Source organism: Sinocyclocheilus grahami, unplaced genomic scaffold, assembly GCF_001515645.1.
Source record: "Sinocyclocheilus grahami isolate Dianchi unplaced genomic scaffold, SAMN03320097.WGS_v1.1 scaffold96.1, whole genome shotgun sequence".
Lineage (NCBI taxonomy): Eukaryota > Metazoa > Chordata > Actinopteri > Cypriniformes > Cyprinidae > Sinocyclocheilus > Sinocyclocheilus grahami.
This window is the reverse complement of record NW_015505275.1, coordinates 2,490,853-2,516,992: the sequence shown is the minus strand read 5'-3', so window position 1 is coordinate 2,516,992 and position 26,140 is coordinate 2,490,853. Positions and strand designations below refer to the sequence as shown.

Below are 26,140 nucleotides of genomic sequence, written 5' to 3'. Positions count from 1 at the left end.
TGAAAAAGTCAGAAAGGCTTTATTTGTTACAACTGACATTTTTTAAAGGCACAGTTTATAACAAGACTTCACAACAATTCTGAAATTTCTCACAAAACAGTAAAAGATCATTATAAAGACAAAAAAAAAATCCCTGCATTGCCCTGCAGACTGCTTGATTTTTTTATACAAAGCCTTCATGAAATTAGCCATCTAACTAAAAACAACATTTCAAAATAAAGGGAAACATGATTTGGTTATCAGTAAGTCTTTCTTTGCATAAGGCAACTTTGCCAAAGATGCCAACAAATAAACAACTGAAATCCATGATCAGTTTCAAAAACGAAAATACATGGCTTATTACAATAATGTCAATGGCTATTTAAGTGGAAATACAAAACCACAAGTCTTAAGTATATATAGAAAAAATAGATACACTATCCCAAAATTCACCTTTAGAAACCCAAAGCTTTGCAAAGCAATAATGTCAGCAATATCCATTCCTCTGTCTGGAGAGCTGTGGGAGGCTCGGTTATGTTCTTAATTTCCTATGATGAAAGCTGTTCCAACTTTATGAAACAAACTTTTTTGTTTTAAGTCTTGAATTTGGTTCTCAAATTGCCCTAAACGGACTGGACATGTGTGCAGTGAAGGGAAGGACAGACTGCTCAGATTACTGGAGCCTTACAGCGGTCCAGATGAGGAACTGGATCATCTACTGCAAGAGAGGAGTGACAAGAACAAATCAACACTCAGTCCCATAGAGAAATACAAATGTTTTAGTGTACATGTCAATTTGACTTTTTAATAAAACTCAAACATTTCAAGTGTCATTAAAAAAAAAAAAACATAAAAATAATAGAGCATTAAAGCTGGGAATGACGGTGGTCACTTTGCATATTTAATTATTCTGCCTCTAAGCCTTGAAACAAAAATACATCTCTTTAAACCGGCAATAGTTTAGTACTCAGTACTTTAAACACAACATGATTCTCCGGTAACATAATACATCAGATATGTCTTTCTCTGCAAGTAAACTTCAAAAGTTTTCCTTCTAAAACAATCAGTAAGCCTTTGTTTAACATGTTGACAACGTCTTGGCAATTGTAAACTGCTAAGGAGCTTTTCTTTGGATTAGTTTTATAGTTGCTTCAAGTCTTTCAGAAACATCCTATAACACTTATTACGCAAGACACGACATACTGCTGTCTAGTCAGAGCTTGTACACGCACTGCCAAAAGACACAAAGTACCTATTCAACTGTGCAATTGTATCAAGGCACGAAGCAGTTTTACATCCAGAAGATCTGTATTTCTATCCCGGAGTTTTATTATAACAAAACTGCATAGAATTACTCACTTTCCTTTCCCTTTTGTAGATGCACATCATTTCGATCACATAACTGCAAGAGGTAGCATGAAAAAAAAACATAAAACCTACTGACAAATTACTTACTGACGAAGTTTGGGACAATAACGAATGAGCCCTCATTTCCGGTCTTACATTAACTGACGCTCACTGCTGTGCTAAAATGAGAGTTTAGTCTTGGAGAAGGTGTAATAACTGTGCGTGTTGCGTTCCGACAGCATTGCCGTTGAGAGCTCATGGTGTGAGTGTGAAGTGCTCCGTTCGCCTCTCTCCCTGAGTACAGTACGATTATTTTGAAGCTGCTGCCAGGCCACCATGCAAATATATTAGAGTAACACTGTACATAATAATCGCAAACTACAGCCTACAAGCTGCCAGCGTATGAAGCCTTATGCCATACAAAAGCCAAAAATCTACCCCGCAGATTATGAAATACAAAACAAAAACTGAAGTACAAAATATATCATGTAATAATAAGACACATAATCCAAAAGGAAACTAATTGTTGGATGAATTCCTCCTGGTTTGTGTGAAAGGACAGATGGTCAGGGCTGTCTACAGCTTGCCTACATAATGGAGCAGTTGTCTAGTTTGGGTCCAGCCTAAGAGAGAGAAAGAGAGAAAGGGAAATTAATGTTAATTTAATAAGACTTCTTCAAACCTTTGCTTATTACAATGCTTCTGTTTTACTGATAATAAATTCCTCACAAAACATTAAATCATAATTTAATGTGTTAACAAAAAAATCTAGATAATATCAAAGTAGCAAAGAATCAATCAAACCGATTAAAACAATTTTTCGCAACAATTATTTCGGATTTTTTGTTCATCTTTTTAATCGTAAAATTTGATTTTTAAAAACATTAAAACTTTGCTACTAAGTTTTTCAGATTCTATTGTTGTTTTAGGTCTTAGTTACAAACAAAATCATTTTTATTATTATAATTAACTTAAAATAACACTGATTTGTTCATTGATTTAAACAGTTTTAATGTTCTTTTTTTAGTAACAAAAATCAGATTCATTCAAATAGATTTTTTTTAATTAAGACAAAAAAATGTTACATGGATATGTTTTTTTTAATTAATTATTTTACTCTTAAGGTTATGTTGTAAATATTTGTTTAAAAAACAATTAAAATAAAATTATAATATACAAAAAATCGTTATAATTTTTTAATCTAAGACTAAACGCAATAACAAAAAACTCTTCTTTTTTTTTTTTACACACACCAGATTATGTCATCTAACACAAAATATTTGAAAGTTTAAAATAAAGTGACAGAAAGAGACCAAAATTAAAAAAAAATAAAAATACTGGTTCAACTCATCTACTGTAAATAAAAAAAAAATACCTGTCTGCATTTGTCATTGCTCACAATAAAGTGTGAGGGAGAGACAAATGCTTCAGGCAGCCCCCCTCCGCTGCTAAACGAGCGAGATGCACTGGACACTCCAGAGCTGGCCGACACACAGCTGCTGTTTTTATCTGACGGCAGCCCGCATGAGCCACACACCACCGTACGGCTGCGGAGGTTATACTCACTATCCCCGCATGTGCTGTGGGCGGCCTGCAGGGGGAAACAGTAAACAGAGAACAACGGAGACTGAGAACTGCAATGGATCTTATTATAGAGATGAATTCTGCCTGCTCTCAGTTCATTTTAGAGCTATGATTCACCGTGAGAAGGCTACACCCAAACAAACCCGACAAACAGCCATTAACAAAAGTATACGGTGTAAAGAAACAAGATGATGTTCAAAGTGGTTATGTAACACATTATACACTTTATACTGTTCAGAAAATGTGTTCAATTTCGGTCGACCTAAAGCAATAATTCATCTTTTTAAAAAGTCATGTTAAAACTTTAGTCTTACTTTGTGAAGCCAGACTTATTCACATCAATCGAGCTACATTTGGTCTTGGTGTTACACTTTCATGTTTTTAATTTAACCTGGCAAAACTCAAAATATATATTTAAAAAAATTAGATTACTACATTAACTTTTTGAGACATGCTAGTGATTACGTACCATATCATCATCATCCTCATCCTGGAATAGAGTGCGTGTGACCTTCCTCATGGCCATTTCCTGGAGAAACACAAATAAATAAAGAAAAAAGGGAAGTGAATGAGTCACTTGGCTACCTTGAATCAAATAAAACCTTGTTCAAAAAAAGCTGGCTGGTTTGATTTAACATGATCCCACCTCCCCAGTGGAACTGATGAGGCTGGTCTGGAACAGATCTCCACTGCCCCAAGAGTTCTGGGTCTTCCACACCAGGTCAGAAGGAGGGTTGTGGATTCCTCCAGCTCCAGAGGCCCAAATCTGACAGCAGAGAGACACTGAAGTAAGTCAGGAATTCAAAAGCAACTAAAGGCGACTATAATGTGGTAAATCGATACATACTGTGACAGTCTGTCCTGCCTTCAGAGTAAATTTTTGTGGGAACTTGTAGACGATGGGAGTGCTGGAACCAATCTGCCTCTTCACCTGCCAGTTACTCATAGTTTGATCCTGGAGGAAGAAGATTCATTTAATAAAAAGTAAATAATAATTCATTCCTTTTTATTGGTGGCCAAAGCTCCTTTTCCTTCTCACCTGGTCAGACTTGTTACTGAGCCGTACATATTTGCCCTCCATGTCCACTTCGTCCACGGTCACGCGACCGCTGGCAGAGGCCTGCTGGGCGACTCGTGTGCGAGTAACAGTTCCACCGACCACGCTGGAGGCATCGCTGTCGTTATCGTTCAAGCGCCGTTTTTTAGCGCTGCCTGAAGAGGTACGACTGGTGCTGCTCTGGACCACACGTGAATGAGTTCCCGATCCCGAGGAGCGGGTTACAGTCACCCCACGGACAGGAGGAGGACTCGGGGAGAGACGCAGCCTAAACAGGGATAGCGGGACAAAGGATGTGAGGACGGTTTTAGAGTAAATGCATGAGGGTGATATTCACCACAAGTCCTATTGTAATTAGTATAATCATCTTCATTTGAGGGCTTTACTTAGCAAATATTGATATATATAATTAATTAATCAGAATATCATTAATTCTTTTGCTCTTAGATTTAAAATGATTCCAATTTAAACCGTTTTATTAATACACTTTTTTGTCTTTTATTTAGAAATTTGATAAAAGAATTAATCAGAATCATTAATGCTGTATTAAAAATAACTAAACTAAAAACTGTCTTTATGTGTGTTTTATTGATATTATATAATTTATCTCAAATTAGTTTTTTTCTAAATGTAATAAAAACATTAACAAAAAATTATAACATTAATTAATAATTTTTAAATAAATATTTTAACTAATATTTCTTATCTAACTTTAATTTGAAAAGCATCTGAAAAAAAATCAAACCAGCAAAAATGTAATCTATTTTTAATAAAAAATAAAATAAATATTTAAATTAAATATTAATAATGTAATTTAACCAACTTCTCAATACTTATTCAGCAAATACTCTTGCAGTTAATTTGATCAAAATATCATGCAATTAATTTGATTACAAATTTTAAAGCAATTGACAGCTCTATTATTTACTAGTAGCAACATTTGCATGTGTGCAACAAGCAATATCCCATTACTCACCTCTCTTCCTCGCCCTCCAGAAGCTTCCGGTAGGCACTGATCTCCATGTCGAGTGCGAGCTTAATGTCCAGCAGCTCCTGGTACTCGTCCAACTGTTGCTGCATGCGATGCCTCATTTCAGCCATCTCTTTCTCCTTGTCCTCCATACGACGGCGCATCATGTCCCTGTCTCTGGATAGAGCCTCCTCCAATTCACGGATCTTCGCCTCACGAGCAGACAACTAATGAAGAGAGCACAATCTTGCAATTTAAATAATGTAAAGAAATACTATGGGTCTGATTTTCAAACTTAAATTCAAATTGTGTTCTTTCTTTATGATAAAATCCTTTAAAATAATACGTTTGTAGGAATATTCCAGTACACTAGAAAATAATAGATCTGTGAAGTTTTCCTTGTGACCAAGTGGATGAATTTCTAGTTATGTTTTACCAACATAGTTTCTGATGGTGGAGTTAAAAAAAGTGATTTGCGGAGAGTTCTATTGCAAGTTATTCTATTGTAGGAGCATTGTGATACACATGTACAGGTTCGAGGAATTTCAACACGTTACTGCCTTGCCAGCACATCAATAAATACTTGTATGTATGTGTGTGTACCTGTTTCTGTAGCTGAGTGAGCTGAGTGGTCACACCCTCCAGCCTCAAACGTGTCTGCTGCAGTTCCTCATGGGCGGCTCCCACCAAATGGCTGTTCCTGTCAGCCGACTGACGGGCATTCTCCAGCTACACACAGATAACGCAGGATGACATTTAACTGACAGATGTGCTGTATGCCTTTATATATTAATTTTTTTAACAAATACGACTGGCAACAGATCAGTCAGCAAATATGTATACAGGGCGGGCCCGGTTTAACCAGGCGCCCCTGGGGAGATACAGAGACGTGGATCCTCAAAGACATTTGTAAATCCACCCCATTTGACAGATTGCTCTTTGATTGTTGTATTACCTTGGAGTTGTAGGTCTTTTCAATTTCATCCTTGTAGATGCGAAGCTGCTCTTCGTGTTGGTTGCGAAGTTCAGTCAAAGCCTCGGCCAGTTTACTCTCATAATCCGGATGACGGCCGCTGTCGATTTCCACCACACGTGACTCATGCCTACGCTTAGATTCACGGAGCTCCTGGAAAAAAAGACAATAGGTTAGAGAACAGAGAAAGTCGTGCCTGTCTTTGTTTCAGTCTTCATGTATGATTATTTTTTTTTAAACTTTATATGCATAGATGTGTTTGTGAGACCTCATTGTAGATGTTTTTCTGGAATTCCAGCTCCTCTTTCAGGGTCTGGATTCGGTTCTCAGCGTCCACACGTCGTAGCATTTCATCCTGTAGCTGCTTCTTAGCATCATTCAGACTGCCCTCCAGCTGCAACACACATATTCACTTCAATAACTTCTATATAAATTCAAAGTTAAAAGCAACATTCTATGCAAAACACTTATTAAAACCCTATTAGAAGTTGTTTTCTTATAAATATATCTAAACGTCTAACAAACATCTAATCTTGTGGCTCTTAACATTTTTTACTCCTAGCCCCCTCTTTGTAGACAATACTAGAAAACCCTCCTAAGCTGATATGCACTTCTGATATTTATATTGTAATACCGGTAATTAAAAAAACATGAGTTTATAATTAATAAATAAAAATAAACATTAATAGGAGTTTAATGTTTTACATATTTATTTTTTGTTTTTCAATTATTTTTATATTAATATAATATTAATGTAACTACATTTTAGCAGCTACTGGGGTTCCCTGGTCAAGAACCACTGATCTAAACCAGATAAATGTACTTCAGCAAACTGTAGAAGATTTGTTTTGAGAAAATAAGTAGTAATTTAATTTTGCCATTTTTTCCTAAGAAAGCTGAACTAATTTATGAAGATTAAAAGAATAATAAGCCATGCCTATATATATATATATATATAGCCTATGGGAATATGATTTAGCTCTATCATATTCCCAGTATATTATTGGCAAAAATAGTGCTAAATCATATTCCCTGGCTTAAGCAAGGAAGTAGTCACTTCGGAGCAACCTAAAGTACCCTGCACATGTACATAATAATGGCACAAACTGCAACCTTTTGGTCAATAACCCAGAACTTTAACCACAGCTCCCAAACACTTAGACATGCAGCTTTTTATAGAGTTGTCACCTTGGCCAGCTGGGCTTTCAGATCTCTGACTTCAACATCCAGTGATCTCTTCTCCCCCAGTGCTGTGGAGAGAGACGCGTCCTTGGAGTTCAGCAGAGCTTCCAGATCCTTCAGTCTGGCCAGAGCCGATTCCAGATCTGCCTCTTTCTTACTATTCCTACAGTTATAAAAGCACAAAGAAGGCATTAGAGCGTTTGTTTCCTCTCGGCACACAGAGGAATACAATTATCTCAATTAGATTCTGAATAGTTAGATTATTATATTCATTCATGCATGTTGTGGTTTGAGTGGAAAGTCTCCTGTATCAAAAAATTGTGAGCAACTACACTAGCGTGGCACCATGGCCGGAGTAAAGCACCTCAGGAGCGGATCAGATCTTTTCGGCTGTCAGAGCTGATCTAAGACTGTAAAATATGCATCTGATTTGGATCCATAAGCTTGACTGAATATGTTTGCTAAGTAGGAAAGCTGGAATAATCAGTTCAGAGCAAATGAACAGCAGACAGCCCACAATTTTGCCTGGGATTTCATACCAAAACCAAGGACCTTTTAAAATCTGTAAACAATAACCTTAAGAACCCTCTCTCTGAAACAGAGCCTTCAACAGTGAATTTAAACCATATGTGTGTGACTGCAGTGTTGTTCATTTCCATACAAACCCTAATAAAAACACAGAACGGTAAACACTTCAATAAATAAAAGATGACTGGTGGTTTTGTTATGGCATCAAACGAATTAAGGCAAAGTGAGGTTCAGGTTTACAGCTTTAAAACATAGAAGGATAATAAGGCCTTACAGTCTAAAATGAGAGTACAATTTATCAACACCCGTATCTGTTCTCTCTCAAAACAAGTGTTTAGGTTTAGAGTTCTTCTCTGTGCATTCCCAGATCAGATTTCACAAGGCCTGTAAAATAGCTGCTCCAAAATTAGTGATGTGATTGATGGCCAAACAGGGCTTGAAACAATTACAACTGTGCCACACTTCAGTCCCTAAGGCATCTTTCCCACACACAAAACTCCTTCCAAACTGAAGTACACTCAGACTACAAACTAAAAACTCAACCAACTGACTAAACCTACTAACTTCTGGAGTTTATATTCTCTGTTCAGTGGAGCATTCCATCAGGACTCCTTCCTGAGAAAAGTAATTCAACCAACTTCCCATTCACAACAACAGAGGTTTTGTTAGGTCACATTCTTCACTTGACAGCCACATACCTTCACTAAAAAGCTTCAAGAGGCTGGGAACATGAAAAACCGTTAAATGTATGAAAGTTATCCTCCCTGACTTCGATAAAGGCATCTTGAGGACTAATATGCATTATTACTCACTTGATAACTATTCACAAATGAACAAGGTCATTAGGCTACTTATCGTTTTTGACTTCAAGGTTTTGAATTTCAGGTTACTGAAATTCACAAATATATTTAAAAAAAAAAAGTTTTGCAGGGAAAATATGCAAGAGCTTTTGCAGAGAGGCCTTTGAGGTGACATTCATCACTATTTCTGAGGAACAGTGAAACTGAAAAAAAAGCTCACAAATCCATGTATTTTAGCTGTTCAGGCTACAGAAACAAAACCAAGCATTGACCCTTAGCGGAATACAGTGTTCATGTGGAAAAATTAGCCTAAATCTGCTCATTAAACGTTTAATGGACACAGACAGTAGGTGGGTTACAACGAAGGTGTGTAAACAGCGGGTGGGCATATTTGTGCTAAGCCAATTGTAAACACATAACCTCTTCTGTTTAGGACATTTGGTAATTAAAAACCAGCTTGTTCTTGTCAGCTCCCAAAATTTACTTTTTTTGTTCTATACGTACACTTATACTGGTTACACAATATCAAACAGATAGTTTTAAAAACGACACTCACAGTGGAGCAAGCCACATTTGGAGGAAACAATAAAAGTTTAAGAGCCTCATGTGGTCTAACATTTGTTATTTGTTCTATTAATTTTTTAATTTGGCGTTAATATTTTTTTCTGCTACTGTATTTGTTTTGCTGTTTTAGTTCCCAACATCTCCAGGATCTACCCACAGGAAGCCAAACCAACCAGAGGCTGTTTAAAGTAGACAATAGAAGAACATGTGTTATCGTCACCTCTGTTCCGGATTACAATGTCCTTATTGCCTGAACCAACCTGGTCGAAGTTTACACTGCAAATGGTCAACTTTGAATTAATCCAGATTTGAGTGATGGGAGCTAAGAAAACTAACTGGAAAATAAAGTGTGTTATAGTTAATACGTTGAGTAAAAAAGCATTTGAAAAACTTGAGTCTTTATTAAACCCAGAAAAATCTATAAAAGCAATTCCAGTAAGTTTTCATTAAAAGTGTGTACTTTGTGTGCAGAGTTGTAGCCGATGTGTGTGAGAGAAAGAAAATGGAAAAGGGTTTGGCTTGGCATCTTTGATCCAGTGGAAACATTTCAGTCACAAAAAGAGCCAGTTGAGGGAGAGAAAGAAAGAGAGAGAGAGGAGGAGAGGAATGTACCAGGTCGGCCTCCAGCCCCTCTATGAATCACAGCTATCTTTGTCCTCTTTTGTGACGAAAAAGAAACCCACAAACTAAAACACTCTGAATGTTTTGCCATGTTACCATGGCAAAGTGCCGTGGAAATATTTCACATGTGGCCATCTCTGAGAAAACGTTGACCACGAACAGGGTTTCCCCAACATAAAAAAAACCCCACTGGAGCCGAAACCATCCATTTGAAAGGTTGAAGTCAAAAGCAGATACATATTTCCCACAGAATAAGTGTTAATAAAACTGATAGCCATGTATTAATAGTCAAAAACCTCATGAAAAGCTGTGGACTATAACACATACACCCTCAGGCAGGGAAAAAATTGTCTTGTGTATGAGTGCATTCTCTGAATTTTGGTCTCTCTAAAAAACTTGCCAAGCTTTACAAAAAAGCACCATATGACAGCCGTCACCTGCAACAGCTGGGGGTTTTGAGAGGAAAAATGACTGCAGGCGTTCATCAAAGCACTTGTAAAGCCACAAAAAGCATATAGTAAAACCGCACAGTCTGACAACACTTCATCAATATGATAAAGGACTAGAGCCTGTCAAATCAAATCTCTTTTAGCTCAAACAAAAACAATTACTACCATCTGTATTTGCTAAATTTCAATATATTTGCACAGAATACCAAATGTTACATACGGAAATCCATAGTATCTTCAGTCGAGTGTTTTATGACCATTTTATTGTTTTAAAACGGGACAAAGTTTATGCTTGTATGTCTGTGCAAGCATCAAGGAAATTGCTGGGGAATCTGTTTAATGTCTCAATATTCATTTTTCCCCCCTAAATATCCTGCCATATTCTAACTTGACAACAATCATTTATTTTCATTCTATTTCAGCATGTTGAAAGGCAGATTACCTGAATGAACGACAATGAAATTGACTTCCTGTAAGTCTATAAGTCTTCCAGGGCATCAATAAATTTTACTGGGTTGAAACATATTGGTGCAATTAATCTCCTTATCACTAAAAGCCCAAGATCTACCTCCTCGTCCTCCATTCAGCTCCACAATACACCGATTCACTGCTTTTGACGTAAATGTGACTTCTACTTTCCACTTCTACTATATGGCTGGAGTGGCCACGTGACTCGATCTTAAAACAGAAACATCTCATACAGGGGTTCCCCATTTTCCCACTGTACTATGAATAAACGTTTCCTTTTTAATTGTCGAGGCGATTCTGACTCACTTTCACTGGCTGCAGGCCCACCATGAGGCCTCCATGGAGACCGAGTCAAACATACAGAAGGAAAAAGGTATAGTCAGAAGAAAAAAGATGGTGACTGAGTTGTATAATATGCTCGATTATAAACATTGACTAAAAATAGACCAATGCAAAACCTGAATTGGCCAACTATAATGGTTTGAAATGTGAAAATAACATTGAAACATTAACGACATAAATCTTTACAGAGTCTTACACCAGCTAGGAAAAAACATAGTAAGCATAAACTACTATAGATTCAGTTTGTTTGTTTTTTTAAACTGAGGGATAAGTCTACATTATTTCCTGCAGTTAAGCTTTCCTCGAACACTACCTTCTATTTGATATATACAGGGACAAGATCTGTTAAAGGACTTTTTGTCCCAGATAGTTTTGCAATTTTAAATTCAAATCATATCTAAATCATGAAAGCATGAACAGGTTGGTGCAGATACCCAGTGGTTTGTCTCAACGGACGATTATGGCTTGTCTGGGTTATATTTGCTTATCTAATACATCTTAAGTAATCTACATTTATTCTTCTTTTATTAACATTACAATAAATGTTAAACATACTGTAGATACATCAATATGTCCATATTTTCACCTCAATATTGTAACATACATTTTATATATATAATTATATTTTTTTCCATATTTTAGGCTTAACTCTTATAAAATAGGTTAATAATATCATATAAAATAGGTTTATGCTTATAAGCATTTAAATTCACTTAAGCATTCATCTCAAAAGGAAAAGAAAAAGATTTAAAAAGAAAAATGAAATTAAATATTTTCTGAAAACAAAAAATTAAACAGACAAATACATTGATCAAGAAAATTACAGCTTATAATTATTTGTTTTCTTTCTTTTTTTAAAGACATGGTAAAGGTAGCCTGAGGAAAATGATTAATAAAAAAGTTATGATTCTACTAAATCCTAATGGTGGTTTTGAAGGGTGTGGTCCTATAATCATACCAGATCCTGTAACCGCGGCTGAATTTGAACACCCAATACAAAGAGAACATTATTCCTCCTCCCCGATTCATTAGCACATGACAGATGCAAAAACTATTTCCCTCGGCGTGAAATAGGGTTACACGATTTATCTGATCCTTTTGTCTAGTCTGGCACAAATGAGTCCAATCTTTAATGTAAATTCAAATGAAAAAGCATTTCTGAGACAGAACAATGATAGAGAGCTGAGATGTAGCCTCTTCTCTCCATCTCTGCATCCATGAATGTGTGTGTTGTGTCACATATAATTATAAACACCTACTTAAAATCTACCTACATCTATCAATATGCAGAAATATGTGTTTTATTTCATACTCTGCAACAGGGAGGATAGACTGAGGCTCTGCCAGCGTGGCAGTTCTGCGTTTAGGCAGCGATGATGACTCACTCGCTCCCTTACACCCGTGGCCCATACACGCCAACAGAACAGCACCAATTACAGTAACCCTCTCTCCTCCCTGTCTTTATACAAGCCCAGTCTAACATAATCTGCATCGGAGGGTCTCCGGCCTTACAATATAAACAGTTTTCCACTGATTTTTCCATGGAATAAACATAACGAGATTCCACTCTCATCTCCGGTTCTCCAAATATAACGTTCGCCTCTTAGCAGCTGCCTTCAGTTAAGAATGGGATGGAGATGGTGTGTGTGTGTGTGTGCATGTGTGCAGTACTACTCTGCCAGTGTTCCCCATTACAAGTGGGAACATGTAATCAACTAACATCAGTTCAGCCTATGAGTCACATGGCACTGCCACGTGACAATTCCTTCTCTTTCACAATGACATCGATTTACTGAACAGTTTAATGCAGAAAATACAGCTGATAATTCACGGTATAAAAAAACGTGTTTCAATGCAGTGCGTCTTAAATGTATTCACGTAAGTAGGAAAGTAGTATTTCAACTAAACAAAAATAACATAAAATAGCTTTTATTAAGATAATGTGACTAAAGTCATCTCATGTTAGTGTACATACATAATTTTTTTTATTTTTTGTTAAGTACAAAAGGGTTGGCATCTTGAAACTTTTTTAAAAAGGAAGCAAATTACTGAGTTTATCTTTAACATTCCTGATTCATATTCATACTGTTCAAATGAATCAAAAACACATTCAAGGCTTTGTTTATAAATTAACTCTAAACTAAATTTGTCTTTCAGTAACGGTTTGCTGCCTTAACTGAACTACACTCTCTTGTTTTACGTGGAAGCATCTCTGCACACAAGTTCACTCTGAATTCTCAACAAATCACTTGCAAATGAAAAACATGTTTGATCTTTAGTTTAGAGTCTGTGGATGGTGATTATATAACAGACCGAATGAGTCAGTCCGTCCAAAGCCTTTCCAGATCCAACCACAACCAAATGAAGCACCACTGCGTTTGGGATGAAGTTTAAGTGTGTGTGGTGTGTCCGCATCTTATATTTGACATTTTAAGAACAAAAGGATTGTAATATGGAGCTGAAAAAGCCATCAGAAGTGGGTGTGTGAGTCTAACCAAATATGTATGCGTGTCTAGGCGAGTAGCTACACTAGAGACATTTTATATGCCCATTATTTTAAAATCATTTATAATTTATGACTAGGGATGCACTGAATTTTCGGCCCCCGAAAATTATCGGCCGAAAATGGCACTTTCGGTTTTCAGCCATAAGAGAAAAACAGCCAAAATAACGATATATATATAATATATATATGGAGCGCCGCACCACCCAGCAGTGTTCAGGTATCGTATCGAAAACAAAATAAGGGGTATCGCCCATCCCTATTCAGCGCCCAGGTTTCACTCTCCTCGTCACTGTTCCGCTCAATATCCGTTCTATGAATGTGTGTTCCGCTCAAACTCACCAGAAAAGCAAAGTCCGCTCAAATAACGCGCCGACAGGATATTTCTTTGTAGTATATCTGTTCCTGTCTGCAATAGCGCAACTGTGCTGTAACATGGCAACGCTGGTAAAATGACGCTACTCTCTCGTGATGCTTTGCTCTGCTCACATGCTCTGATAATAATAGCTTTGAAGGATTATACATTATTTTGATAATTAGTTTAAAAAAAGTTATATCTGATTATGTTGCATGGAACTGAATAAAAATAATATATTGATATTTAATATTAAGGTATAACTTTACAATAAGGTTCCATTAGTTAGTGTTAGTTAATATAGCCTATTAACTAACATGAACAATACATTTAGGCTATTACAGTATTTATTCATCTTTCCTAATGATAGTTAATGAGAATACAGTTGTTCACGGTTAGTTCATGTTAATTCAGAGTGCATTAACTGTTGACAAGCACAACTGTTGTTTTTAATAATGCATTACTAAATGTTGAAATTAACTAAGATTAATAAATGCTGAAGAAGCATTGTTTATTCGTTCATGTCAACTAAAGTAGTTAACTAATGTTAACTAATGAACCTTATTGTAATGCGTTACTAATATTAATATAAATTCTGTCCAAATTTATTGTTACTTTCAGTAAAAAGTATGTTGTTGTTTTTTTTAAATTCATTACCATTAAAATTTAGTTAAATTAAAAAGTCTCACAAAATTACTTTGTATTATTTAATAAAATAATAAATAATCATTACAAAGCATTTTCGGTTTCAGTTTTCGGCCAAGTGCATCCAGAATTTTCGGTTTCAGTCCAGAATGTTCATTTCAGTGCATCCCTATTTATGACTCAAAGCTCTTCAAACACACACACACACACACACACTCACTCCAGTGTAACACGGAGCAGCTCTTTGGGTGGTTAAAGATCTTTTTTCATGATCATCACAGCTAATATTTTCAAAATATTCAGGATGTTTTCTTTTTGGATGAGAGGTTTAAATACGTAGTAACAAGAATTTTTTTCTCATTTTGTCTCTCATAGTTGAGGTATACCTATGATGAAAATTACAGGCCTCTCTCATCTTTTTAAGTGGGAGAACTTGCACAATTGGTGGCTGACTAAATACTTTTTTTCCCCACTGTATACTACTCAGCGCCCGAGAAAGCAATGGCTGAAACAAATAAAAAGCATCTTGAATCCCTCGTCACATTGTGCTATTTATTACTGTCATGACATCAAACAAAAGAAAATATTTTTTTTCCATAATGTCCATGTGTGATGGTCCAGATTTAAATTTTTTTTTTTTTTTAAATCTAGTACAGAGATCCTATTCTGGACTGAGATTTATTTCTCATAAATTAATGTAATTATTAACAAACATAAACAGCGGGAGGAAAATGAGTTCTGCTAGTTAGAATAATCAATTAAGTTGTGTACAATGCAAGCATGCGCTTCAAATGACATTTAACACATTTGGCAAGCACTTTTATCCAAAGCAACTTATTGTGTATTTGCCAGTATGTGTGTTTCCTGGGAATCAAACCCATAACCATGTTCTATCAGCTTTTTATTATGTGCTGCGCCACTTTATTTTCATTTGGCTGAAATTCATTTTCATTAATCTGTCCAAAGAAACATTTAATACCAATGAATTTCTGTTAAAAATCAGCAAAATCAAAATGTATACATTACAAATAGCTTTTTAAAGGAAAATAACTGCAATTGTTACTTTTTAGAGAGAGTCTATTACATTTTTTATGTTTTGATTTATAAATAATGTTGCAAAAATTAGCGAGAAATACAGTATTCCTGTACATTGCTTATTTTATTTTATAGCCATAGTCAAATATTAGCTACTGAAACAGTGCAAGTAAATAACGGTCTGGACCGTAACTTGGAAAAATATTTAGGGACTGGACCTCTTTAATTGAATATCCCTAATCTAAAACATTTGTGTACCACTGCTAGCAGCATCATATTCTAGCAAAAAAAATGTCATATGTTTTGTTAAGTTTTTTCCATTTGTCACAGTATATCATTCACAAACACCACATGTTTGAGAGCTTTTTATGTGCCAGAAAAGAAAAAAGTTTTTACAACAGATTTAAGAAAGACCAAAATAAACATAACCTGTCGGCATATACAGTACATTCTTTTAAAACAAGAAACAAAAGTGATGGTAAAGCATCCTCACTGAATTCCCCTATTTACTGTAACATTAGACAGTTGGGACAGTTGATCTTTAGTGAGGTCATCAGGACAGCAGGGAAAACAGAAATGCCCTGCGGCAGTCATCACATCACAAAAAAGAAAAGAACAGAGAGGGAAAGAGAGAGAATGAGCCGACTCCCATCAGAATGAAAGAGATCTACACTGGAAAAGGAGACATTGCTCTCTATTCAGATGCATATGTTGTGCTGAACACAGAACTATTTATTCTGTCCTAAACTCTTTGAATACACAGGTGCCTGCTGAAGTTGATACACTGTAGATTTAATAGAAAGTTAAAATGACAGAAGTAATAGAACAGCCTAATAGAGGAAAATCTCATTTTATTCCTTTTTAGGCAGGACAGCCGTCAACTAAACAATGAAACACTATAATCAGGGTGTTTCTCTCTACAAGATCAAGCCTTTTCTCAGTCAACTGTCACCTCAAGAATAACACTCAAAAATCTACTCATTAAGTGTAATTTTCTTGTTAGACACAATGACATAACCACAGAGGGACTGTCTCTTTTATATATGACGGGTGACTTTTGCAGGAAACATAGCATACTGCATGATAACTGTTCATTGCCATGTGTTTATTCTGATAATGTAAAAACCAGATGATGATGAGAAAATATTTCACATTAGCATCTGAAAATACTTTGCATAAACAGACCAACAGGATGCAACAACACTAGTAAATGAACCTTAAAATGGTTGCACTGAGTGATTACCATATTCATGAACCGTGTTATTTGCATCATACTACAAGGCAAGACACTTGAAAAATATCACTGTGTATGCTGTACTGTTTAGCCAATTTATTATATAAATGAACATGCATTAATATTATGATTTCTAAAGCCGAATGTACATAGGCAATTAAAAACCCAGGTTTTGGCAAGGTGGAGTGTCTTTTTTTGGTATCCATAACTAGCCTAATAATATATGCACCGGTGAGGGTAAGTGGCACCAGGTAAGCCATTCAATGTAAAATATACAGGATGGTAAAGGAGGGGCAGGAAATGAGTCACTGGAGTATTTTTTTACATCTGAAAGCTGCCAAATATAATTTTGTTTTCCCTTAAGCTATGAACATAGCTTAACAGAATGCAGACCACAAAGCCAGTGAGCGTTGAACTGCTAAAACTGATAATGAATGCAAATATTCTCAACAAGGGACTCATTTTATTTAAAAAAAACTCAATGTTTACAGAATGAGGGCACAGTGATTCAAATGTAAGGGTGTTTCTTTAAAGGGGTCATATGATGCGATTTCAAGTTTTCCTTTCTCTTTGGAGTGTTACAAGCTGATTGTGCATAGATAAGACCCCTGAAGTTGCAAAGACTAAAGTCACAAAACCAAAGAGATATTCTTTATCAAAGTTAAGACTCTGCCACACCCCCCTAAAACGGCTCATTCTAACACGCCCCCACATACCTACCTCACTATGTGGAAATATTTGCATAATGCGCCCAAATGTGCACGCAAAGAAAGAAGGCGTGGTTTCAGTAACCGCAGTTAGTGTTGAAGCAGCCATGTCAGGGAGACGCTGTGTGTTTCAGTGCGAAAGCAAAAGCACTTTATTTGGCCTTCCAGAAGTAGATGCATTTAGGAATCTTTAAGATTACTTACAACAGAACAGCAATGCATTTTATGGACAACCATTTCGTGAACCTAGGAGAGGAGGTAATTCTGACTTTGTTATGACAATCTGGCACTTCTGAATCAGCTACTGTTTTGTTATTAGTTTAAGTATTTGCTTTTGACTGTTCAAATGCGGAGTTTTGCGCATCATGTGTGTGTGTGTGAGAGAGAGAGAGAGAGAGAGAGAGAGAGACACATCACAGTGGAGGCAGTCACAGTGGAGCTGTCTTAACTGTGGCTTGTGTACTGTACACATACCAGCTTCATCACTGTGTCTGTCACGCAACTCTGTTCCCCTTTCGGGCTCTGTCTTTACATTTATTTTGAAAGATGAAGCTCGCGATTATGGTAAGGGGCGTTACATTTCCGACAAGTGCTTGTGGTGTTCGGCCAATCACAATGCACTGGGTCAGCTGGCCAATCAGAGCAGACTGCGCTTGTCGGAAGGAGGGACTTTGTAGAAAACGAAGCGTTTGAGAGAGGCGGGGCATAGAGGACCTACAATAATGTACAGTATTTGAAAAATAATGTGTTTTTTGAACATTAAAGCATGTCAACATTCTTTTACACCAAATACACAAAATAATGATCTTTAAAAAATCATCATATGACCCCTTTAACTATGAAAAAAAATCAAATATTATTTGATTGTGAAAATGTGTTATATGAAGATCACATTAAAACTTTTTAAAAACTTTTTACTATGCTTTTATTATTATATTTTGCTATGTTTTAGATGCTTTTAGGTTTACATTTTATTTTTTACTCTTGACCATGAGCCAGACCCAGAGATAACTGGAAAGGATGTGCCTCACTACACCCAAAGCCTTAACACTGTGAAAGTAAAAGTGATAAGGCAAGAATATACTTTCAATCTCAGTCATCTCGGACAAAGAGCACATGACTAAAAGACTGGTTAATTTTTTGCAATGATAAAACTGACAAAGGTTCTTGTATGTAAGATCAATTATCTAATCTCTTAATGGACACACATCCTCTTCCCCATATGCTGGAATAATGGAATGACTAAGATGACTAATTTTTTGCAAACATGTCCTGACTACTGCCTACACGTGGGCCAGAAAATTCATTGTATGAATGGGGGAATACCTGGAAATGCATGTAGCGTCAGAAGATATGCAACTAAAAAGTGGGTTAGAGTTCGCATTTTGAATCATTTAGACAAATACCAACTCATCAAGTTCCCCACTTTCTAGACCGTAACCAAGTACAGTTTCATTGTATTGCCTAAGCAAACACAGAGGGGATTCGCAGCATTTTAAACGAAAGGTAAGTGATGACATACTGCTCTTTCAGTATGAATTGAAAGATGCATTTCATCTGCTCAGTTTCCAGCTGTAGTTTTTCCACATATCAGTCATACACTCCTACACTGCACCTGTCAACAGATTTCAGACAGTAACACACACACAGAATAAACACAGGATATATTCTTCTATCTGATAATGACCACAGAAGCCAAATACTGCAACCGCAACAGCAGCCACAAGCACATGTACACCCACAGCATGTGCGCACATACAGCTCCTGTGAGCCAAAACTGAGATCCGTCTCCACTGCATGACCTGCCACGACTCCCCATTCAAGAAATCGTCTATTAGGATATTAAGTAAATATTATGTTCCATGGAGATGTTTTGTAAATTTCCTACCATAAATATATCAAAATTTTATTTTTGATTTGTAATATGCATTGCTAGGAACTTCATTTGAACAAATTTAAAGGCAATTTTCTCAATATTTAGATTTTCTTAGCACCCCCAGATTCCAGATTTTCAAATAGTTGTATCTTGGCCGAATATTGTCCTATCCTAACAAACTGCTTCTATCTGATTGCTTCTATTGTCATTATATGTAAGTCATTATATGTATGGATAAAAGCATTTGCTAAATGACTAAATAATAAATAATTAATTTTATATATATATATACACACATACACCCATATACTGTATATATATATATGTGTGTGTGTGTGTGTGTGTGTGTGTGTGTGTGTGTGTTGTTTCTATATTAGTATAATATATATACTAATATATATTAGTATAGTATATATATTAGTTAATATATAGTAACAAAGGAAAAAGGTTCTTGAGTGGTTGCTTGCAGTACTTCAGACTCAGGAAAGAGCTCTCTTCTTATCATGAGCTAATTTTCAATGTACAGCACTTGTTTTGAGTTGAGCTATAAGTTCTTCAGAGATTAAAATGTTCCATTTTAAATTCTTCCTATCACAAAAATATCCTCTGGGTATTTTAAAACACCAGCGTACAAAGAAATATAAACGTTTTTGTAGAACTTTTCCTGTGTCAATAGGTTATAATAGTTATAAAACCCTATTCTTGTTCTAACTGGAACCTTTTATGGAGTGTTCCAAGTTGCTTCAGTAAGAAAACATCTGCTAAGCACATAAGTGTAACACACATGTATCAAACTCACTGGAATAAAATAAGGCTACTGTTCCAACATGGACACAGTGCTTTCTTTCTGAAGTGAGGGGTTAAAGACAGAGTAAACAGGGCTTTCCCCACAGTTACTTAAAGCTCATGAGTCACCCCTCAGTCCAGGCAGAACCTCTCACACACCCTGGCAAGGCCTCATGGTAGCTGTGGAAACCAAACACTTCCAAACAGTGCAGCTCCAATGAGTGTACGAGTTTGTCTGTATTAACCTAGTGATGGAGGCTTACAGGAACTCATGAGTGCTACTGTAACCCTGGGAAACAAATAACACTATCTCCTTCAGCTGACTTCCCTTATGTGTATAACCACAAACCTTATGAAATGAATGAACGTGACTCATAATGGCTTTCACTAAACTCTCAACTTGTCTCGCATCATTCAGTGACGGCACATCTTCAGCCTTGATGTCTATTTGTCTTTGAACCGCACCCTTTTGGGATCAACACACCTCTTGCTTAAACCAACGCATTGACTCAGTCTACTACCATAGAGACAGCCAGATAAACAATAGATTATAATAACAATCACTGTGACTCAATGACAACTACATCACACTGCTTCTTAATAAACTTAAAATAAACTGAAGTTTGAGATGGTTTGGATATCTTTAAAGTACACTGATATGAGAGAGTTCAAGTCCAAAGGACAGAATGCATGATAATTAAGTTACTAGTTTTTATGATGCGTAGTTGCTTCTTAGTTTTATTGAGAGGATCTTTTCTCTTACATAATGCAATTAGTTATTGCCAAACTATGTTTGAAAATAAATACAGCATTTAAAATTTACAAAATATTATTTTTAGATTACTTAGATCACTTCTGTCATCTACTGCTTCATTTAATAAAGCTTTTAAATGCGATCTTTAGCATATCTCAAAAGGAATATTTATTTTTCATACTGTACATTATAATGTTATGATGCCTAAAATTGACTCATTTATTGGATTTTATTGTCTTATTTTTTATTTATTTAGACCAAATATTATAACATTTTAAGATCAATCATGTGTCCCTAATTCACATCATTATTTTGTAGATATTTGACATTCTATGGGAGGGAGGTTTGCAAAGACACACTTTAGTCAAATTAATCATTAAGCTACACACTCCAGTGCAAAAAAATATATTAATAAGTGTCCACTGGCTTATTGGCTAAACCTACATATAACAATGATTGTATCCGTTTACTTTAATCAGTGTAAAACTTTACACAAGCAGCAGCATTTCCGCAGAAGACAAAGGAACTATAAAATGTAAAGTGAACACACTAAACCTGTTGTAAAGGGTGTGGTGGCCAATCCAACAGCCATTTCCCAAGCAGATGCAACACACCCACATTCACACCTCACATACCTGAGCTGCAGCACACTTGTAGAACAGACTGAGCCAGAGACGGTGTGTGTGTGTGGGTATGTACACTACTGTTTCAAAATCTGGGGTCAGTAAGATTTCATTTTTGAATAGTTTTATAGAGCAAATATGCATAAAATTGATGGAAAGTGACAGTAAATAATGTTATATATTTTTTACTTTTAAACTTTTTTTATTCATTAAAGAATCCTGAAATAAAACATATTATGGTTTTAAACACTGATAAAAATAAGTAAAGTTTCTTGAGAATGATACTGGAGCAATGATTTCACACATTTTAAAGATTCAGCTTTGCAGTCACAGGAATAAATTACATTTTAAAATATATTAAAATAGAAAACAGTAATTTGAAATGGTTTAAATTTGAATTAAAACAATTAATTTTTTTTTACATTTCACAGTATTACTGTTTTCGCTTTATTTTTGTTCAAACAAATTCAGCTCACTGACCCCAAACCATAATACTTACTGTTCAATGCAGATTTGTTTTCTGTTAGAATTATTATAATTGAATTAAATTTCAAATGAATTTTAAAACGCATCAAACAGACTAAAGCACCGAGCTGTCAGGAGCTGACAGGAGCAATAAGCAGATGTAACCTGCAGAAAACTGCCGTCATGTCTCAGCTAAATTTAGCTGAGGACTAGGCTAAGAGCCCGTTTAGCCGGCCCTGGCCCGGTTGAAAGAGGTGGGCCAGAGCACGGTTCGGTTGGGCTTGGGCGCGGTATGCATGCAGTGTGAGTTTTTTGTGTGCGCTACTGTCATCATTATGACCGCAAACATATTCTATTACTACTACTACACTTTTCAATTCATTTAATTTAATCAAGTATATTTATGTTTATAATGGCTCTGGTTCTTACCTTATTGATGAACAGGAAATGTAGTTTGTGAGTAAAGCTGTAAATTATTTAATTAACGTCAGCTGCCTCCGTAATAATTTTCTGATACATACAAGTGAAAATCAATGCACGGCATAAATTAATTATTCGGCAGAATATTAGCGAAAGTGGTTTTCTCCGTTATCTCATACATGACGTAAGCGTGCTCCGGCCCGGAATGTTTAGTGCAAGTGTGAGTGCAGGCCAGCGGGGGAGTGGGGAGGGGGGATAATCGCACTCGGGCTCGGTTCAAGGCAACCGTGCCTAGTGTGAGTACACCCTGAGTCATGGTAATTGCTACTGCTGACTCCAGACTTGGATTCACTTTCTGGAATAGCACTGGTTTGCAGTTTTAAAGGACTTGGTCATCCCAAAAATTTACTTTTAAACTTCAAAAAAAGCTAATTAAGTCATGGCATAACATCCATGACGTGTAACCCATGGTCTACACACATACCTGGCCTTCAGCTCCTTGTAGTCCTCGCGCACCTTGCTGAGCTCCAGTTGCAGTCGGGCTCGCTCTTTGGCCACTGAGTCCAGCGTCTTCCTGGCATCCGTCAGCTCGGCCTCGTATGCCGCTTTCATGCCGCTCAGCTCACGGCTGATCTCCGTATCCGACTCGGTGATGCGCATACGCAGACCTGCGTTCTCTGCCTCTAGAGAGCGCACCTTATCGATGTAGATCGCCAGACGGTCGTTCAGGTTGCACAGATCCTCTTTCTCCTGCAGCCGAGAGATGCGGTTGGGAGACAGGACGGTGGTCTTTCCTCCGCGGGTGGTTCGTTTCTGACCTGGAGTCTCCATAGCTGACTGGATCTGGTGCTGTTAGCCTGAAACTGTACAGGGATTAGAATAGAATAAAATAGAATGGGGAGAAATAGAAGAGACGTATTTCACAGGTGATACATTCAGGCATATTTTACGGTCACAATCTGATCGTTTTAAACTGATATGCAATGTATTTATGGTCACAAAAAAATAAATATATGCAAATTATAAACTCCGGCCCTCCTTCCCTTTCCACCATCCCTCTCCCTCACTTTGTGTCTTACCGTTTCCGCCACGCCCAACCTCTGATCACATCCAAGTATATTCAGCACAAACTTCCCAGAATAAACATTTCGTTTCACAAACTCGTTTCTGAAATCTAAAATACGTTCCCTTCCAAATAATCTAATCTAGTTCAGATCTAATTGTAGACTGGTTTAGAATGCATTCACTGCAGCCTTTCTTGGATAAGACACAAACACAAACTTTGACACATTTTAAACACAACCAGCACAGACAAGAATGTCAAAGACCCATCCACAGGAGCGGTGATTGCATGTTTGTTTTGGAACATTGAAGTAATTCCAAACATTACAATGTGCTTAGACGGCATATGTGACACTCCCCCTCGACTCAATTACAGGAGTAATCTGCATTTTACTGTGCAATGCTACAAAAAAAGCTATGGAAAACACAAATTAAAAATAGATTTGGGCTCTGAGCATTCAAAATTTGCAGTATTGCTAGTCAAAATGCCTGAATCACTCACCTGGTAAAGCTGAAAGAGAGTTTGGGTTACTGAGGGCTTCTATGGCTGCTGTGTCCCTTTTAACCTCTGCAGAGAGAGTGTCTGGTCTGACTCGCGCTCTTAGTCTCTGGCAGAAACTCACGCCTCTAAGAAATGAGAGGAGGAGGAGGAACAGGAGTAGAAGAGCAAGCGAATGAAAGGAGGGCGGAGCTAGTGAAGTCTGACTCAGTAAGCCCACACAAGGGAATAGAGATTTTACTGTTTTTCACATCGTCACAGAATCGTCTCGCCGACAGAATCGTCTTTTATATAATCTGTAACTTGTGAGATAAGCAATCTAAATGACATTAAATTAAATCCCTTCCATGCTAATGGATAATCCACAGCAAAACAAAATAAAATAAAAAATATATAATAAAATAATGTCTGATCCCAAGCTAATAATTTTTTTTAAAAGAAAACAAATTATTATTTTTAAATTAAATTAGTAAATAATCGAATCTATATTTCCACATAACTAAAGCTAGTCCAAAGAGTCCTCCGAAGATCTACTCATCCAAACATATGAGCCAAAGAAAAATATCCTTCATGCGTCCATCCAAGAAACCCAGAATACATCCATTTGCTGTTGCATGAAGCTTTAAAGGGGAAAGTCACAGAAAACAGCCTGATATTAAAAACTCTGCCTGGTATTTATTTCGGAGGGGTGGACATACTAAAAATGAATTATCCAATCAGGTGTCTTAGTAAAAGGAGGGAGAGAGAGGGAGAAAGAGAGAGTGGATGAGACGAATCCTTTCTGGGAAAGAAGGCTGTGCTTCAATTCACTTAAACACCATGAACTAGTCACCTTCCATCAACTCTCGGATGCATATTAGGATTCAGGATCAAGCCTGCACATCAGCGTTATTCACCCTCAGAAAAAAAGGTACAAAATCTGTCACTGGGGCGGTATCTTTTCAAAAGGTACTAATATGCACATTTATGGTATATTTATAGGCACCTTTAGGGGTCAATAAGGTAAAAAGGTACCTTTTTAAGGACAGCCTTTGCACCTTTTTTTCTAAGAGTGTTGTTAACTAAAACTATTTAAAATAACTTTGTTACTAAAGCTGAAAAAAATCGAATATTAGATCAAATTAAACTAACTAAAATAAAATAAGTTTAACGTGAATTACTAAAACCAAAACTGAAATAAATATAAATTAAGGCTAAACAGAAAAAGGAATAAAAATTACAAAATAATAATTTTGTAAACTAATAAATAAACTAATCATTTAGGGCCCTATTTGTTTGTGCACAAAAACTCTTCTAGAAACAGCACCATGAGGCAAGATGGCAGGAGAGACGGCTATGAAAAAAGCAGAAAATCCTGGCACAAGGGCATGAGCGGATCAGTGGAAAAGTCCCAGCAGATGCCAGTACCTACAGTCTATGAGAGACCACTGACAGCTGAAACACAGAGTGCTGTGGAATACAGCAGGATGAGCCTGTCTGTTCTGCACTTTCTTTTCTCCTGCTGTCTCTCTTTCTCTGCCATCCTTGTTGCATTATTACACACAACCACCACATTCCAATATAACAATGAGATTCCCCAGGGTAAATGTCTCTCCACCTCCAGTGCTAAATCATCAAAAAAATCTGTGGGAACTGCTGGGAGATCAGGACACAAGTATACTAGATATAATCTGCAGACTTCGGTGGAGTTTTTTTTTGTTTTTGTTTTTTTAGGGTAAACCTCCAAACGTTTGTGGAGGTCTTGGGAGGTCAAAGGGTCGAGATTTAGGATACATGCAGCAAATTACAAGACATGACAGGTTCCAACCAGAATATTTTCACAACATGGAATTCAGACACACTCACCTCGGTGGCATTACACTACTAAAACCTTCTTAAAATTACATAGCATTCATATAAATTTAAAATGACTTAAAAAATCATCAAGGACATTGTGATTAGTACCTGTAACGTTAATTCACAATATTACATAACACACCATACACTTTCTATTGCAGTTCAAACGACTAAATCAGGTCTAAAGAAGAGAACTCCCTTGAATCAACGAGGATATATTTGAGTAAAATTACTGGTTGTTAAAACTGTTGAGTCATGCATTGAGAATGAACATACAAATCTTTCTATTCATAAACACCCCACAAATTGCCGTTGCTATGGACTAGAGTAACCACCGCATGAGATAAAATGTTTGAGCAAAAACGCAGGCAGGGAAATAGTGACTCACAGTTCCCGAATCCCAAGATCAGGAAATGTTTGCAGGCGTTCAAGGATCCATGAAACGCTCCCGTCTAGCATAGGCCATGGCGGTGCAG

The 26,140-nt window shown here is 36.6% G+C and overlaps 1 protein-coding gene across 1 annotated transcript; it reads right to left on the bottom strand.

Moving 5' to 3' along the window:
• Positions 1-26,140, bottom strand: LOC107587813 (lamin-A-like). Its single transcript, XM_016275749.1, has 14 exons — positions 26,053-26,140; positions 23,832-23,956; positions 22,752-23,130; positions 7,099-7,255; positions 6,179-6,304; positions 5,893-6,063; positions 5,541-5,666; positions 4,944-5,164; positions 3,950-4,235; positions 3,758-3,865; positions 3,557-3,676; positions 3,380-3,439; positions 2,702-2,917; positions 1-1,949 (listed from the first exon to the last, which is right to left on the bottom strand). Exons 3-14 carry the CDS (start codon positions 23,096-23,098, stop codon positions 1,914-1,916), a joined length of 1,974 nt encoding a protein of 657 aa, XP_016131235.1. The 5' UTR covers positions 23,099-23,130; positions 23,832-23,956; positions 26,053-26,140; the 3' UTR covers positions 1-1,913.

Bases quoted from the DNA above. Each gene is read 5' to 3' on its own strand.
- LOC107587813 (XM_016275749.1), bottom strand. From the start codon at position 23,098: ATGGAGACTCCAGGTCAGAAACGAACCACCCGCGGAGGAAAGACCACC. The intron at 6,305-7,098 runs GTGACAACTCTA...TGTGTGTTGCAG, and splicing joins TGAAAGCCCAGCTGGCCAAG to CTGGAGGGCAGTCTGAATGA. The intron at 4,236-4,943 runs GTGAGTAATGGG...ATCCCTGTTTAG, and splicing joins CTGGAGGGCGAGGAAGAGAG to GCTGCGTCTCTCCCCGAGTC.